General features: G+C 44.8%; 1 protein-coding gene across 21 annotated transcripts in view; it reads right to left on the bottom strand.

The window, feature by feature from the left end:
- EHMT1 (euchromatic histone lysine methyltransferase 1) overlaps nucleotides 1–17,260 on the bottom strand; it is a 161,532-nt gene that overhangs the window by 66,665 nt on the left and 77,607 nt on the right. For 18 of the 21 annotated variants that reach the window (XM_039506314.1, XM_039506323.1, XM_039506328.1 and 15 more), the window contains one exon: nucleotides 1,132–1,688. In XM_039506314.1, coding sequence (XP_039362248.1) covers nucleotides 1,132–1,688 — 557 coding nt within the window. Of the gene's footprint in view, nucleotides 1–1,131; nucleotides 1,689–6,833; nucleotides 6,910–17,260 lie in introns of those variants that run through there. The other 3 variants (XM_039506307.1, XM_039506313.1, XR_005589869.1) reach the window with 2 other exon arrangements.

The raw sequence follows: 17,260 nt of genomic DNA, 5'->3' as shown, positions 1-17,260 counted from the left end.
TGGCTAGGTGCCTGGGACCTTTTCTTTCTGATCCAGACCTCGCCACAGGGACCCACAACTTTGTGACCTCTAGACTGGATTGCTGCCCTGTTACAGCACTTGTGGCTCTGCTTGAGGATCATTTGGAAGCTGCATCTGGGGCATAAGATGTTGGCAGCTAAAGGGAACACGTTATACCAGTCCTTCAACAGCTGCACTGGCTTCCCATTGCTTCAAAGCGTTAAAGCTGGCTTATAAAACCCTCTCTAACTTGGGTGCTGGCTAGCTAAGAGTCTGCCTCTTTCTCCATGAGCAGCTACAGCAGTGGAGGGCAGCTGGGACGCTTTAGCTAAGAGATCCTAGACATGAAGTGCCGAAGAGCTGGTGGCAGAGCATTCTCAGTGGAGAGGCCTCAGTTCTGGAAACCATTCCCCGCCTAGCTGATCTGATAGAGCCAGAGTTTGCTAATGTTTAATGCACAAAGCAAAGCCCACCTCAGTTCTCAAAGGGGAAAGGATAGGGTGTTCCCCATGCCCCAAATCTGAGAGAAGGCAGAACTGTATGTTTTATTAAGTAGTGGGCATGTACCCTGAGTCACTCAGAAGGGCACATTTTATAAATGAATAAGTTTAATTAACAAATAAGAACTGCAGAAAGGGATACTGATCTGGTGAGGTAGCAGGATACTCAGTGATGTGCAACAGAATAAAACCCAGGACTAAACAGTGGGAAGTTCCCAGAGTTTTCCATCGGGGTTGTGCATGATGTTCCTTTGAGTTGGCCTTATATGGAATCCGTTTCCAAAGCAACCCCATGGATTTAGTAAAAGGGCTGAAGGTGCAGCACAGCTGAGGCTGAAAGGCAATGACGGAGCTCACACAAATATGCTGGGGGAGGTCACTGATCAGTTGCACATTTAGAAACACAAACTGGGAGCGGGAGGTGTGAAGCTAATAACAGCAGTGAGTTATAAACCATATTATCACCCCTGCCTCTTTGTAGGAGAAAGAGATCAGTGACCTGGCTGGACACTTCCAAATTACACCGGTTGGCTCAGATCTGGGCTACCATGCCCCACGCATCCCCCCCCCAAAAAAAACAAACCAAGGCCATTTAGCAGCAGAGCAACTCACTGCAGTGCATATACGTTACCAGGCTAAGTGTGGGTTTAGGCATGGTCTTCCGTGCTCTGTGGACCTTGACTTCAGCGTTGGTGGCGGTGGCTTTTTTAGCATCCATGTCCTTACTCCCCTCCCCGAGCTTGGCTGGCATGGTGGCCTGCATCTGAGAAAAGGCGCTCAGAATTCTCCCTTTGCTTGCTCCTCCTGGGAGGGTTTTCGCAGCATGGCCAGTGAGAGAAGCAAAGGTGCCTGTAGTCCTTAGGGGCTGCTCCTGCGCCATCTGCTTAGTTAAAATATATCCATTGCTCCCTGTTACAGAAGTCTGTGTGAAGTCATTAGCTTTCATGTGGTTCTGCTTCCCGGTCTCACTGTCTCTCTCCGAAATGCCATTCTCCGCTATCCTATTTAATTTAGTACTGGAGTCCTGCTGGCTCACTTTTGTATTGTCCTGAGTGTTTTTAGTTGGGTTTGGGTGGCTACCAGCTTCGTTGCGCTCACAGGAGCCATTGGTTTCACCATCTGCCGTCATTTTTGGTTCCCCTACTTGCTTTTCCGTAGCACTTTCATCTGCAGCCATGGCATTAAATCCTGGAGACAGAGGGTGAGAGAAAGAGGGGTTACAGGTTACTGAGCCTCAACAGGAAGATATGGCTACCTGCCATAGTAACTATGTCACAGCAAATCCTCCTCCCACAAAAAACCAGACGCCATTTTTACCCAGTTGGTTATTTTGGGCTGGCTCCTTAGCTAGTGTAAGTCAGTGTCGCTCTTCTGAAGTCAGTGGAGCCAGAACCACTCACGTCAGCTGGGGATCTGGTCCCTCACTTCTAACGATAGGTTTTCAAGGTAAAAATACTCTTTAGCATTCCCAGTAACTACATTTATTTGATCATCCTTCAACACCAAGCATGTCAAACAAAATGCTACCCAATCCTGCATGCCCACCTCAGGCAAAGCTCTCGCTACAAAGGCCAGAGTTACACCAGAAAAGTTTGGCTGGTACGGCTACACCAGCAAACTCTCCCAGGGCAGACGCAGCTTATACTGGCAAATGAATACTTTTGCTAGGACACCTCTACCTCGATATAACGCAACTCGATATAACACGAATTCGGATATAACGCAGTAAAGCGGTGCTCCAGGGGGGTGGAGCTGCACGCTCCAGTGGATCAAAGCAAGTTTGATAACGCGGTTTCACCTATAATGCGGTAAGATTTTTTGGCTCCCGAGGACAGCGTTATATTGGTGTATCGCTTATACTGGTTCGGTGAGTGAAATAAGCTACACTGGCAAAATCAGTTTTTTGCTGGTATAACTGTGTCTACACTAGGGCTTTTGCTGGTAGAGAAGCATCATCAAAAGCATCACACTCAGGGTGGATTTGATTTAAATCACTAGTCAGGAAGACTTGATTTAATCATGGATTTGCACATAAAAGTTCATTCTTGTTGGTTGTTATAACCTTAATACATATTCTTCACAACTGAGGGCTTGGCTACACTTGAGAGTTGCAGCGCTGGGAGTTACAGCGCTGGTCGTACAGCTGTGTAGGGAAAGCGCTGGTGTGTGGCCACACTCACAGCTACCAGCGCTGCAGTGTGGCCACATTTGCAGCATTTGCAGCGCTGTTGGGAGTGATGCATTATGGGCAGCTATCCCAGCGTTCAAGTGGCAGCAACGTGCTTTTCAAAAGAGGGGGGTGGGGTGTGACAGGGAGCGGGGGAGAGAGAGAGAGAGTGGATTTTTGGAGCCGACACTGTGTATCAGCTCCCTGCCTTGCAAAATCAGAAAATTTTCCCGACCCCTTACTCTTAACTGCAAACAGCCTGCAGACCAGATAAGCAGCTGTTTCTCTCGTCAAGCAAACACTCATCCCCCTGCCTGCCTCATTCACAGGGGTTATCTCATTTACATATTGATCACAGCAAACTGGAGCTGTGTTTGTTTTTTAGATAAGCAGCTCCCGGAGCCCTGAGTTCACAACAAAACAAAGAGAGGCTGCATAACAAAACAAAGAGAGTAATTTAGTTAAAAGCATTCTGGGATATCTCCTAATACCTTGGAGGCCAATAACAGCGCTGGTGTGTCACTCGTTACACCCCAAGCAGACCAGGTGTACAGCCAGCGAGTTGCAGCGCTGGATGTGCCTTGCAGGTGTGGACGGTTACTAAGTTGCAGCGCTGGAAAGCCTCCACCAGCGCTGCAACTCTCAAGTGTAGCCAAGCCCTCAGAGATAGATGTAGGTTTTATTTTTAGAAGGTACACACTAGACATTTTTTAAATGATTTATTTTGAAAACTTTCCAAATTAGTTTTACAGCTGTATCAGAAAGTGAATGATTGTTTGGTTATTTCATTTACCAAAGGTAATTGAAGCAGATATTTATGAAGTCATTGGGAAGTGAACTATCGCCAATTCAACAGGTTAATCATTAATATTTGGAGGATTTTCTTGCCATACTGTATTAGGAGGAGATCATCACCAGACAGACATTTAAATTGTTTTATTTAAACTAAAACAACAAACAACAAACAACATTATGTATTCTGGATTTTTTTCTTCAACAGCAAACATATATTTTAATAAAACAAGCATATGAATTTTTGAATTTAGTTACACATTCAAGTTTTTTAAAATCAGGTTTGTTTTTGTTAAAACTGTTTCTAACTAAAATAGTTAAATGAAATATTAAAAAAAAAATAAAAAATTAAATCGACCATGTCACCATGAGAAACTTAAAATATTGGCTTCTGCTAAAATATTGGCTAACTCAGTCATCTTCACCTTCATTTTCCTGTTTGTTCATAATCTGGAAAATAAAAAACAAGCTTTCCTGCTTTTTCAGGTCCCAAACGATTTCACAATTTGGAATGAATTAGTCCAAAGGAAGAAAATATTCTTTCTACACCAGCAGAAGAAGCTACTGCTGTTAAAAGTAAGATCATCACTTCAACAGTCTCTGAATCCAAGTGCTTAAGTGATTTCCATCAGTTCACTGGTGTGACTTTCTTTAAAACATCATCAGCAAACATAGATTTCTTGAATAGTTCACCCTTAGCTCTGAAGTTTATGATAGTTGGCATTATGGAGGGATGATTGCTGGATGTCCATGTCATAGCCAACTTCTCTTCTTCAGCAGTTAAGGTTTGACCCTGGTACCAAGTATTGAGAATATCTGCAAGAAAATGAGCTGGAGATAGCACTTGTCCCATTCGTTTTTTTAATGCTTGTCATTTAATTCTGTCATTGCATATTTCTCTTTTCAAGATCTCACTCAGTTCCTTCCAAATTTCAACAGCATCAGCAATAAAACAGCTATTTCCCTGCATTTTGTTCAAGGCTACAGAAATAGGTTTCAGGGTACTCAGCATGTGTTCAACATTTCTCTTAAGCCCAATGTTGAGAACTTATCCACTTAGGAGGAGATCTATTTTTTCATGATTTTGTTCACAAAATGTCATCAGATTAGGTCAGCTCTTGATATAGTGCTCAGAACAGTCCACTTGAGTTCCATCGCACGTCCTGTGGGACAGTTAGCTTGGTTCCTCCCACTTTTTTCAGAGCAGCTGCTGCAAAGCGGTTGTTAGAGAAGTATTTTGCAATTTCAACAACATTAGCCTTTATTTCTGGAACACTAAAGTCTTTGGCTAGGAGGTGCATGAAAATGAGCACTGCAACTGTATGTTATTAACTTGGGACTCTCTTCACGCTCTTCTAAATAATTTCTTCTCATCTTGGATACATTTACAGCATTGTCTGTGACCAAGCTGCACACTAGACATTTGAATGTTTTTGTCACGGTTTGTTATAGTTTTACTGCTACTTCTTGTAAGTATTCTGCTGTGTGGGCATTTCCTGATGTATCAATTGTTTCTATAAAGGAGACATTCCCTTCTTCTGTTGTCACACAAGCACATACAACAGGATCATTGTGGACATTGCTCCACCCATCAAGAGTTAGGTTAACAATTTTATCCTCTAGACCTTTTGCACACTGTTCAATTTCTCTTTCATACACTTTATCCAGCAATTTGCCTGGGACATCCGCTCTGTTGGGTGGACTGTATCCTGGTCTTAATGACTGAACCATGTTAATGAAGTGTGGGTTCTCAATCATACAGAAAGGAGAGTTTGTTGCATAAACAAACCGGGCAATTTTTTCATCAATTACCTCTTTTTGCAATCAGCTGGTTCTTATCACAAACTTATCTATGGTTGTTTCTGGATGAAGATTTTTTTTTTCTTTTTGCTACAGGTGATAAACTGTGGCTATGTGACATACATGATGAGACTGAAACACTATCACTGGCAGATAACTCTGAAACTATAGAAAATGATGGTGATCTTGAAGGTGGATAGTCTTCAGAATCCTGTATGTTGAGGATGGATTCTCCTAAACAAAATAAGTCAATGCAGTTATTTAATTATTACCACCATACTGCTCATTTAGTATTACTCATTGCATTCACTGACATTCAGTACTACTTTGAAGGTGAAATTGTAAAAGGAAGATCTGCCTATGTCAGCTCTTTATTTTTTATCACAACTGCATCTAAAATGATAGTACAGTAACTCCTCACTATGTGGTCTCAGTTAACGTTGTTATGTTGCTGATCAATTAGGGAACATGCGTGTTTAAAGTTGCGCAACACTCCCTTATAACGTTGTTTGGAAGCCACCTGCTTTGTCCACTGCTTGCAGAAAGAGCAGCCCATTGGAGCTAGCTGGTGGGGGCTTGAAAATCAGGGTGGACCGGCAGCCCCTCCATCAGCTCCCTGCTCCCCTAAGTTCCCTGTGCGGCAGCCGCCCAGCAGGCTAGCAATTGCTGGGCAGTTCAGCTGTCCCTCCCCCACTGCCGTGTGCTGCTCCTGCCCTGTGAGTCTCCTGCTTGCTGTGTGTGCATGTGTTTGTGCACGTTAATGTCAGGGTATCCCCCCCTCCCCCCGCCCACTCCCTTACCCCATCAGTCCATCTTCACAGAGCCGGGGGGGGGGGGGGGGAATGTACTCCGACAGGGCTCAGGAAGGAGGGAGCTTGTTGGGAGCAGATGCTGTCTCAACTTGCTGATCTATTTAAAAAGGCAATGTACTTAGAGTGGGGTCAGCATACTTAAAGGGGCAATGCCTCTCTCTCTCTCTCTCACACACACACACACACACACACACACACACACACACACACACACACACACACACACACACAGAGTCTCTGTCTCTCCTGCCTCCATTCGTTCTGCCTTGTAGAGTGTGAAGCTACATTAACAACAACGTGTTAACTCTTGAGGGCTCAGCCGAGTGCTAGTTCATCATTTAGCAGTAAGGCATTCCCTGGGAAATATCCCACCCTCTGACTTCACCACCTCAACCAAGCTTCACAATCATTGCTGTGTACACAGTATTAAATTGTTTAAAACTTCTACTATGTGTGTGTATACACACACACACACACAGAGTGTATGTGTATAAATATAGTCTTTTGTCTGGCAAAAATAATTCCCTGGAACCTAACCCCGCCCCCCATTTACATTAATTTTTATGGAGAAACTGGATTCGCTTAATATTGTTTCGCTTAAAGTAGCATTTTTCAGGAACATAAGTACAACATTAAGCAAGGAGTTACTGTACCATAGAGTAACAACTATATTTTTTACTCAAACATGAGAATTCAAGAATAGTCCAGAGGGAAGACAGGCAGTCCTTAAGAAAGAAGTATGAAATAAAAAAGTTTACCAACCTGAAGATCCTGCATGTTCAGACATGTTCCTTTCATCATCTTCAACGCAGCTTCGTCCTGCGAAGGAACACTCCTCATGATGTCGTTTCATTCGGGCAATCAGGCCTTGCATTACTTTGTTGCACTGTTTGCATTTTGCACTTATGCCCGTCTTACCCACAGGTAGAGGAACTTCATTAAAATATTCCCAAACTGCGTCTCTTTTATGGCCTGCTGCCATTATAGGTTTTGCCTTCCAGTGAGGGAATGGTATGGTGGATCTCAAATAGCGCTCAGAAAGACCTCAGGACTTCTGGAATATGCTGCTCAAACAGTTTCACTTTTGTTTCTACTGCCTGTCCCTCCCTTCTCACAGTTATCTCCAGACTTCTTCTCCTGATCCAGCTCTATTCCGCCCCCAACAATCTTCTAGTCATTGAACTTTTTGAAACTTTGCACTTTTAGAGAGGTAAAGCATTGACTCTGTGTACACAAATTTGCAGAAGGACAACATGGTTGATGTCTTATTTCTCACCGCTATATATTATTTATTTATTTAAAACATTTTTGCTGTTAACAAGCATGTTATCTCTGGAGACACAAATCTGCAGTTTCAGAACTGCAAGACTAAGCATCTCTGATGGTATCTTCTAGACTGAGCACTGAGTCCCATTGGGTAGATAGAAAGATTAACCTAAATAATCTATACAGAAGCCCCTGGAACCCCATAAGATTGGGTCCCTAATCCATGAACTACTGGAACTCATTTACAAAACTTTTCTTAAACATGACATGAATATATTGTCTCATACAACAGAATTAGAAATTATAATCCCTATTCCATGATGAGATATCTTTGAGCTATAATGTATCTTAATTAAAACTATCTTTAGAGAGGTTTTTCCTCAAAAAGCATTTTATCAAAAAATTCCAATTTAAATTAAAAAACCTGATTTTTTTTTATTAAATCGTTGATTTTATTCACCCTGATCACACACTGACTGATGTTGCTATACCAGCAAAAGTTTCTAGTGTAGAACTGCTCAAAGAGTATTTAGCTTGCCTAAAAAGCATAGGATCAGGACACATGGTTTCCTAGCAGAGGCATAAGGCAGAGTAAACACAGTGCCAAACCACTTTTAACACAGTTCTAGGCTAACCACATTCATCAAATTCAAATTACAGTGAGATCTGAGCTAACAAACTGAACAAAAAGCTCATTCACAACTAGAACAGGAAGGGGTGTGTTAAAAGTTCTTTTCTCCCTTGCAAAAGCTCCCCCCCCCACACACACACACAAATTGTCCCATCCAAATTGTAGTTCCGAGTAAAAAGAATCCAAATATGAACTATATGTGAAGCAGAAAAGTTGCCAGCCAGGAAAACTAGCAGCTCCCTGGACAACCGGAAGCGATAACAATTCACTGGCCTGTTCTGTGGAATGATTAGGTTGACGTACTATCAGAGATTCCTTGTATTATTTTCCTTCCCGAGGCCAGATTAAGAAGCACAAAGATAAAATACCAGCTGAAGCTTTGCGCTGTCTAACTGGGATGTCAGGGTACGTGGGACTAATTTACAACCCGTTTGATTCAAAATACATATTGGTAATTTTAGGCTGGAATTTTTAGAAGCGTTCAAAATCTTCAGCAGAAGCCAGATTTTCACAACTCAGCACATTAGATATGGAGCTGCTTTGAGAACTGGCCCTTTAGATCCATCCATCTTAGGGGAATCCTGCCCCTCTCTTCTGCTTGGGGAAGAAGTGGTGTGGTTCTGTAGCATGGGGACAGATTTTGGACTGCACAGGGGGATTCACATACCTGGAGCGCTGACTCTGAGCTCAGCTCTACCAGGGTTTACTGAGACCCAGTGCAAAAATGGCACTGGACGCATGGCAGGGGCTGGTGAATCTAAGGAACAGAGCACTGGCTGCAAGAACCAATGTACCTCCAAGACTGCAACAGGGGCTGGAGAACAACCTCTGCTGCCACAAAGATGGCAGCAATGAAGCGTGGGACTGAGCGTCTAAGTCAGGGATGGGCAAACTACGGCCCAGGGGCTGCATACGGCCCTCCAGACATTTTAATCCAGCGCTCTAGCTCCTGCCAGAGTTTGGGGTCCGGCGCTCCAGCCGGGGAGTGGAGTTGGGGGCTTGCCCCGCTCCACGCGGCTACTGGAAGCAGTCGCATATCCCTCCTCCGGCTCCTATGCGTAGGAGCAGCCAGGGGGCTTCACACACTGCCCATGCCTCAAGTGCTGCCCCTGCAGCTCCCATTGGCTGGGAACTGCAGCCAATGAGAGCTGCAGAGGCAGCGTCTGCGGATGGGGCTGCACGCAGAGCTGCTTAAGCGCACCTCTGTGTAGAAACTGGATGGGGGACATGCCGCTGCTTCTGGGAGCAGCTTGAGATAAGCATCGCCAGGAGCCTGCAGCCCTGACACCCTCCCACGCCCCAACCCCCAATTTTGTGAGCATTCATGGCCCTCCATACAATTTCCATACCCAGATGTGGCCCTTGGGCCAAAAAGTTTGCCCACCCGTGTTCTAAGGGACTAGGAGGCTGATTTGCCCCCGAATTATGAGATCTTTGTTCTTCCATTATTTATTTTTTAAAGTATTCAACTCATCTTTAAACGCACTGTCTGCAAATGGGTTTCTACCTGGAGAGTCATAGTGGCATCGGACTGGTTCACTTACACACACTCCATATCTGCTCTAGCACTTGAAACACTCATAACGTTTCCTAGCACTTCCACTTTCTCTAGTCATCAGCTGAGATATAAACGTTTCCCCATCACAGCCATTTGCCATTAGCCCTAACACTGATTATAACTGTGCCCTATCAGCTTCACCTTCTAAAGCTCTTGCTTATTTCACGTTGAGATCAATGGATGTTTGGCACTGAATATCGTGCAGGAAAGTATCTTCATGTACACGGCTTTCCCATGGGGCTCTGGGGCTTCGGCCTGGCTAGGAACCTCCATTAGGAATGCTCTCCTTTCCCACACAGAGAAGGTCAGGCATGTTAGAGCTCCCCAGGTGGATCCTGCCAGTCTAGACTACGGACAGGTGAGTAACTTTTAAAAATAACTCACTAGTATTCCCTAGAGACTATGCAGGAGAGCAGAGGCAAAAACGTGCCCCAGCCATGCAGCTTCATGGACGTGCAAGCAGGCTTCAAAGTCTGAGCAACACCAACTCTTGCCACTCGGGACAGCTTCAATTTACGGGAGCATTCACAGCTTAAGGAACCAGGAAGATGCAGAAGGCATGTGCTTTTGCCAGCTGTGATTTAAAAGGAGGAAAGACAAAGAATGGATTTTTCTGTTACTGTCCACAATCACTGAGGGGAAAAATTCAGCTAAAGAGCAGAAGAAAACCGACAGCCCTTTATATTCCCCCTAGTTTGCATTTTTAAATTGGTCTTGGTGTAGCCACTTCAATCTTCGTTTCAACAATGTTAGCACTGGGAGAAACACAAAATTATGGGTCGAGATTTGCCAGGCTCTGGGAGTGGAGGGTTCCCAGTATTTTGCAGGAGGCACTCAGGGCCTCCTCTTGCCAGGTGCTAAATACAGGACGGATTTACGCTGCTGAGCATTCCCACTGAAACAATCAGATAGCTTCTGCAACTGGCAATTGTTGCACTCTCTGCTCATTCAATTTAGCTGCCATAAAAGTGACCAAATTGAGACAGATTAGAGCAGTGGTTCTGAACCAGGGGCCCGGGGTCCACTGGGGGGCCACGAGCAGGTTTCAGGGCCAGCATTCGACTTGCTGGGACTTGCTGGGGCTCAGGGCAGAAAGACGAAGCCCCATTGCCTGGGGCTGAGCCAAAGCCTGAGTAACTTAGCTTCACATGGCCCCCTGTGGCGTGGAGCCCTGGGCAACTGCCCTGCTTGCCACCCCTAATGCCAGCCCTGGCTTTTATATGCAGAAAAGCAGTTGTTGTAGCACAGACGGGCTGTGGAATTTCTATAGCATATTGGTGGGAGGCCTCAAAAAGAAAAAGGTTGAGAACCCCTGGATCTGAGCACTACACTAGGGGAAAGGATAATTGTATTACTCCATAAAGGACACAGAGACTTTATGAAAAAACCCACTTGACTGAAGTTTAAAAAGAAAAAAAAACCCTACAATTTTCTACTTTTAATAAATGTTGAACATAAGAACCGCCATATTGGGTCCATCTAGCCCAGTATCCTGTTTGGCTGCTCCCTGCAAACATGTTTTTGCACTGCCCAAATCCCCTATGAGAGCTGCCGTGACAATGCCTGATGGCCCCATGAGCTCATTCAAGAGTTACTAAGGATTATCTCAGGTCCCTGCCCAAGCCTCTAATTAGAAAGACCCCCCACTAAGCTCCAGTTTGTGTCAAGCTCTAAACTGCTTAATAAGACATGGTAACATAATTTAGTCTCCTTTTATAGTAGAAATACCTTGATCTGGTGATAAAAACATTGTCATGCCAGCTCAGAACAGCTAGACCTTGCCTAGTACCCTGTCTCTGGCCCCAACACAACAAAAGCACTGGCTTAAGTCTCGTTCAAGTCAATAAGATGTAGCCACAAGTCTAAAAAGTAAAGTATCTGCTTTGCTGAACAGAGATGGACTTAAGCACACTAAGTACATTGTGGAATTGGAGCCTCTGAAAGTGGCCAGTACCAGATACTTCAGAGGAAGGTAAAAGAAACCTCATCATGGATAGTTATTAAGTAGCCCATAGCAGAAGATCCTCCCTAACCCCAGACACTAAATAAAGGGCTTATGCCAGGGGTCCCCAAACTTTCTGCCCATTTTGCGACTTACTGTTTCCTGTGACAGCAGCCAGCAGCAAAGCAACATAGCAACTGAAGAAGCAAAGGAATTTACACATGAAATATGTTATTGAATGCTCTGTAATGTGACACATGGGTTTGAGTGTAACAACACAGTGTCTCGAAATCCGGTAGCGTGGCAAAAATTGAACATCTAATCGCCAGTGTGACATCAACAGTATATCCGTACCGAGGCTTGATGGATACAAGTGCGCTCAATCCAGCGTCACACAAATATGTGCTCGCGAATGGCACCGGCAGTTGCAAGGCGCACGCTGATAGTGCAGGATATTCATTCTTGACAGTGCACCAGAACGCCGGGAGATAAAGTTGGGCATCGGTTCCTTGCAAGAACTGATTGCAGGAAATTTCAATGAGCTGTTTGATTTCAGATGCTGGCAAAACCATGGCATCTCGGGCTTGCACTGAAAGGGGTTTCGCACCCAATTGGACGTTGTCATGTCCAAGGCAGGAAAAAAGGATGTAAATTGTTCCTCCATCTGCCTGAGATGCTCAGCAATCACCTATGTGGGTGGCTGAACAATTTCATTGTCAGCCAGGAACTTGCAAAGCCGTGGGAAGGAGTCATCATTTGTCTTCAACAGATTATTCTTCCAGAAAACAACTTTTTTTCATGAATCCTGTTATTTGATCACTCAGCTGAAGGATGTGGGTGTTCTTTCCTTGCAGACCTTTATTCAATTCATTCAGTTTCCCAAATATGTCTGAGACATAGGCACATCTTCCTTTGGTCACAAAGAAAATCAATTCACTCTTTTTGCAACCCATTGCATAGGCATGCAGCTCATCTCTCAGTTCAAAACATCATTCCAGTATTTTTCCTCACAAGTGCTAACGAGCTTCAGTGTGGAACATCACCATGTTGTGATTGGACCCCATGCCTTCGCAGAATTTTGCAAACACACACCTGCAAAGGGGCTGAGTCTTGATGTAGTTCACCATACACAAGACCGGCTGCAAAACTTCACCTAGCTGTGGACTCAGAGCTTTGGATGCCAGCTGTTCTCTGAATCATGCAGTGAGTCTATATAGCAGACAGAGCAACTTTCTTCATCAAAGCACAGACCTGCTTTGTGGGCTGCCACAGACGGAACTCCAACTATACAGAAGCCCACCATGTGATCACACGAGATACTTTTGTCTTTCATGTAGCACACAGAACATTCCTTGTGCCGTTGTGTCCAGGAATTGTACCCTGCCATATGTACTTCACAAAAGTCAATAAATGTGCATCACGACCTTCAGGGCTCACGTAAACGTGAAGAGCAAAAGCAGATGCTCCACCGGTGTGTTTTCATGATCTGCTGCTAACACCTCAAGCCTTTGTTTCACTCTGTTGTTAGAGAGTGATATGGCTTTGAGTTTGTTTGCCTGTTTCCCTTCACCATTATCTTCACCATAACGATTGCAGCTGGCAAAATCAAAGTCTCTCCAGTTGTGTGAGGATTTTTGGCCTGTGTGATGTGGTAAAACTCACCTCAAATGATGCCTTTTGAGTGCAGTCACAGACGGACATGGCTTTCTTGAATGGCACTTGGAGACCCGAAAGTTCTTCTTTCCAGAGCTGGAAAAATGACTTAGTTTGCCCGAGTGTTCCTTCTGAAAGGTTTTCGAGTGTTTAAGTTAGTTAGGTTTCATGCTTTTGCTAGATAACACCACGTGACATAGCTGGCATTTTGGCCTTTCTTCATGCTCTCAAAATCACCAGTGAAGCCATACTCAAAGAAAGCTTCATCATATTTGAGAGCACGTTTCTTGCACTCTCCTTTTTCATTCATAACCGAACCACCAAACTCACTGCTGGAGGCTGCAGCAGAGATTCTGCATAAAAATGGCTCCACTGTGCCTCTTACTACAAATCAGAAAGAGGAATTCGCTGCTAGGCAAATGAGGCAGGACTTAGGAAGGCCCCATGTGGTGATACTAGGGAAGCAGAGACAGCGACTTACAATAATTCTTTATCAAGTGCCAACAGGGTATTCAGGGCGGCATAAAAGAAGATATGGGCCCTGTCTTAAGGAGCTTACAAGCCACTGCAGAAAAGCCTAGCACAGGCTCCTCAGAGCTCAGAGAAGATGCTCTGTTGATAAAGCTACTGCCCACAGATAAACTTCTGCATTCAAGTCTCTCAGCTGGATGCTTGCACAGTCGGATGGTGCAAGTGGAAAAATGGCATCCACACAGCCAACGTGTCCAGACCTGCTTCACAAATGCCATGCCAGGAGGCCACCATTTTACAAAATAGCGGCCTCCGCACAGTGTGACTTTGCACATGTGGTGCGCGCTGTGTGGAGGCTGCCATTTTGTACCTCAACTTCCTGGCACAGCATGTGTGGAGCAGATCCGGACATGTTAAGGGTCAGACGGCATTGTCTCGTGGGCTGAACCTGGCACATTGACAGATGACCCCATCCGCTGATGGCACAGCCCCAAGTGGGGATGCAATCCAAATTTTGAGAACTGCTGGCTTATGCCCTGAAGCCTGAGGCTTTACAGTCTTAATACATTTTTCATCTTCTCTAATAATACTGTGAGTGTTCTCACTAGCGATATAATATATCTCATCCTTTTTAGACTCCTGTTAAGATGCTGGTCTTGCTGATATCTTGTGGCAAAGAGTTCCATAGGTCACTTAAGCAGAGCATGAAGTATTTTCTTTTAAAAAATGTTGCTTTTCTGTTTCATTGAACGTCTCCTCGCTCACATATTATGAGAGAGGGTGAACAGAAGTGTCTGATCTGTCTGTCTATTTTTATCATGTCTCGTTCTTTCAATATTTTGAAAGACGTCTTGTCAATATTTCCTCATAAGACGTTGCTTCAGGCCTCCACTCATTTTCCTCACCCATCTCAGAACCCCTTTTCTTTTTGCTGCATCTATGTGGTTGTTGTTTTTTAAATATGGAAAACAGAACAAAGCACATTACTTCATGAGAGGGTATACCCTCAATTTATATACCGTGGCATCATCATATTTTCAGCATTATTTTCTATTCCTTTCTTTATGCATTTGAGAATTTGGGGGGTTGGTTGTATGTGAGAGAGAGTGCGGGTGTTGTTTTTTACCCCACTGCTCATTCAACAGAGGATGTCATTGGACTGTGTGCAGTGGTGGCCAGATCTGTTTCCTGAGTGGGTACAGTTAATTTAGAAACCAGAAATGTGTCTGAGTGGATACATATAATCAACAAAGAATTTCATCTCTTCAGTTCTGCTAGGTCCTTCTGAAGTTCTTATTGACTTGCCATGTTTTAGCCAACCTCAATTATCTCTCTCCCAGACATCACCCACTTGTGGCACCACGTCAGCCACGGTAAGGGTACATCCACACTGCCAAGTGATGAAAGGATTGATAGCACAGGTAGGAGTACAGATGCTGGCTTTAATCTAAATATCACAGGTAACAGCAGTCGCTTTCCGCACAGGCTAGCAACCAAAGGACATACCCAGGGCCCCTGGCAGGCTTGAGGCTGGCTGTTCGCTGGTATGCTTACCCATGCTGCCAATCGTTCCTTCACTGTGCATGGCTGTGATTCCTTTCAGACATAAGGAATGAAACAGCTCGTGTTGACATTTAAATGATCACCACTGGGCCTCTGGGTCAAGATCTTGCTGAGGTGATGGGGGCAGTTCTCAGCTCTCCCAGCTTTTGCTCCTGCCTCTCTGCAGGCATCTCCTCGTTGTTTACACCCCACATGTCTGACGTTTTCTTTTCAAGCGTAACAGCAAGACAGGGGTTGGGTTTTTTTAATGAAAGCTGAGATCCTGAACAAGAGACTCCATATGCCATGCCATCCCAGCACTGCCTGCCATAGTTTGTGCTCCTTTCTGTTGGCTCTGATTGTACTGGCTAGCTGTCTATCAAACGGACTCACATTTGGCTCTTGTGCTGCGATAGAAATGGCCTGTGCTCCTGGCCAGCCTGCCAGTAACTGTCCCCAGGCAGACGGTGTAGGACTAGCTCTAGTTGGTCCTGCCACAGTGCAGGGGGTTGGACTCAACTTCTCGAGATCTCTTCCAGCTCTACATTTCTATGATTCTATGACAAAGGAGCTACAGCTCATGCCAGCTGCTCTGACACAGCCTGAGAGGAACAGTACTGCCTCTACAGAGACAGCTGAGGATGACTAGGTCAACATGACCTTCTCCCCTTCAGTTTGCTTGTGGCTTTCAGCTGGGCACCTAACTCCCTAAGGTCCCCTTGAAAACCATAGACTTCTATCCTCAATTACACTCGCCAGGAAAAACAGCTAGGGGATATGGACCGTCATGCTTCAGGACATAAGCCAACCACTATGACTGAGCTGAGGAAAACTCTTCTTGCAAGTGAATGCACAGTTGTCCGTTACGGGGGTTTTGTACGTTCCCCTGAACCATAAAGCATTGACTTCTACTGGAGACATGTCACCCGGAAACTGCTGGCTCATCTCCCCAGCCCAGGAAGGGCTAACACCACACCCCGGTTTCTTTCAGGCCCAATTAATTTGAACACAAACACACACCAAGAAACACCAAAACCAAGCTATTTCCCTGACCTAAACTGGCTAGGGGGCCCAGAGCTCTCTCCCACTGCATCTCTCAGACCTGCTCTAGGGACAGCCAGACACCAACCTCCTGACTACAGCTCTCTATAGGCATCATGGGTTTGACAACTGAACAGGGTTAAAGGGGCAGACCACCCTGTTACAACACCCAACTGCTAGGTCATCCTCAAACAGTCCAGAAGGTGCAGTAGTTCTACTCCCATGTGTGTATAACCAAAGCTTTGCGGCGCACCTGTATAGTTAATCAAGATACAAGAGCCATTTCCTCAAGATCAGATTGCCTTGCTGAATTCACTTTTAACAAGAGGTCGTTCAAGGGTTTGTGGGTCTTACGGTTTGCTGGTAAGAAAGAGAACTCTTTCCTTCTCAGAAAAAATAAAACAATTAAAGGAAATAGTAAAGCAGAGAAAAGCCCAGTTGAAAGAAAAAGGAAATTGAAAGGGGGATGCTCAGTGAACGAGCACTAGTTAGTATTAAACTCTGGATCAAGATTTTGTATTAGAATTAAGAGGAAAACTCGACCCATTTTGTTCAACCCAGAATCAGGAAAGTGTTGATGTGAAGGGTGATTCTTTTCTTCTTGGTGAAACAGAATTGAAAACATCAGGCCTGATCCTCAGCGGGCGCAAGCCATCGCAGCTCCCAGACTTCGACTGGTCTCTCACTGGGAGCTTTCCATCTGCTGGGCTGAGCAAAACAAGTGCGGTCTGCTTTGAAAGACCAAGTGAGATGTAGCCAGTTGCTCTGCATGGTGAACATTAGCAGAAGAACTGAAGTCATGCCGATGTAAGAGATGATTCATTAATTCATTACACACTGAGACAAACTAGATACGCCCAACCTTAATATAACACAAGAGCAACTTTTTTTTCATTCACCCCTTTCCCCCCGCCACAAGCAAAGGGCTGACCTGAACTTTTACCCATAGGAGAACTGAACTGGACCCTTTCATAATGAAGGTTCTAGTCACCAGTTTGCTATTCTCGAGTAGCTTTTTTCTCTCTCTATTGTGTGGCCTTAGATAGAAAGGAGCTTTTAGTCAACACATGCAGCAAATACTGGGT

Source organism: Mauremys reevesii, linkage group 19 (genome assembly GCF_016161935.1).
Source record: "Mauremys reevesii isolate NIE-2019 linkage group 19, ASM1616193v1, whole genome shotgun sequence".
Classification (NCBI taxonomy): Eukaryota; Metazoa; Chordata; order Testudines; family Geoemydidae; genus Mauremys; species Mauremys reevesii.
Note: the sequence above shows the minus strand (reverse complement) of the source record. Positions and strands in the feature narration are given on the sequence as shown.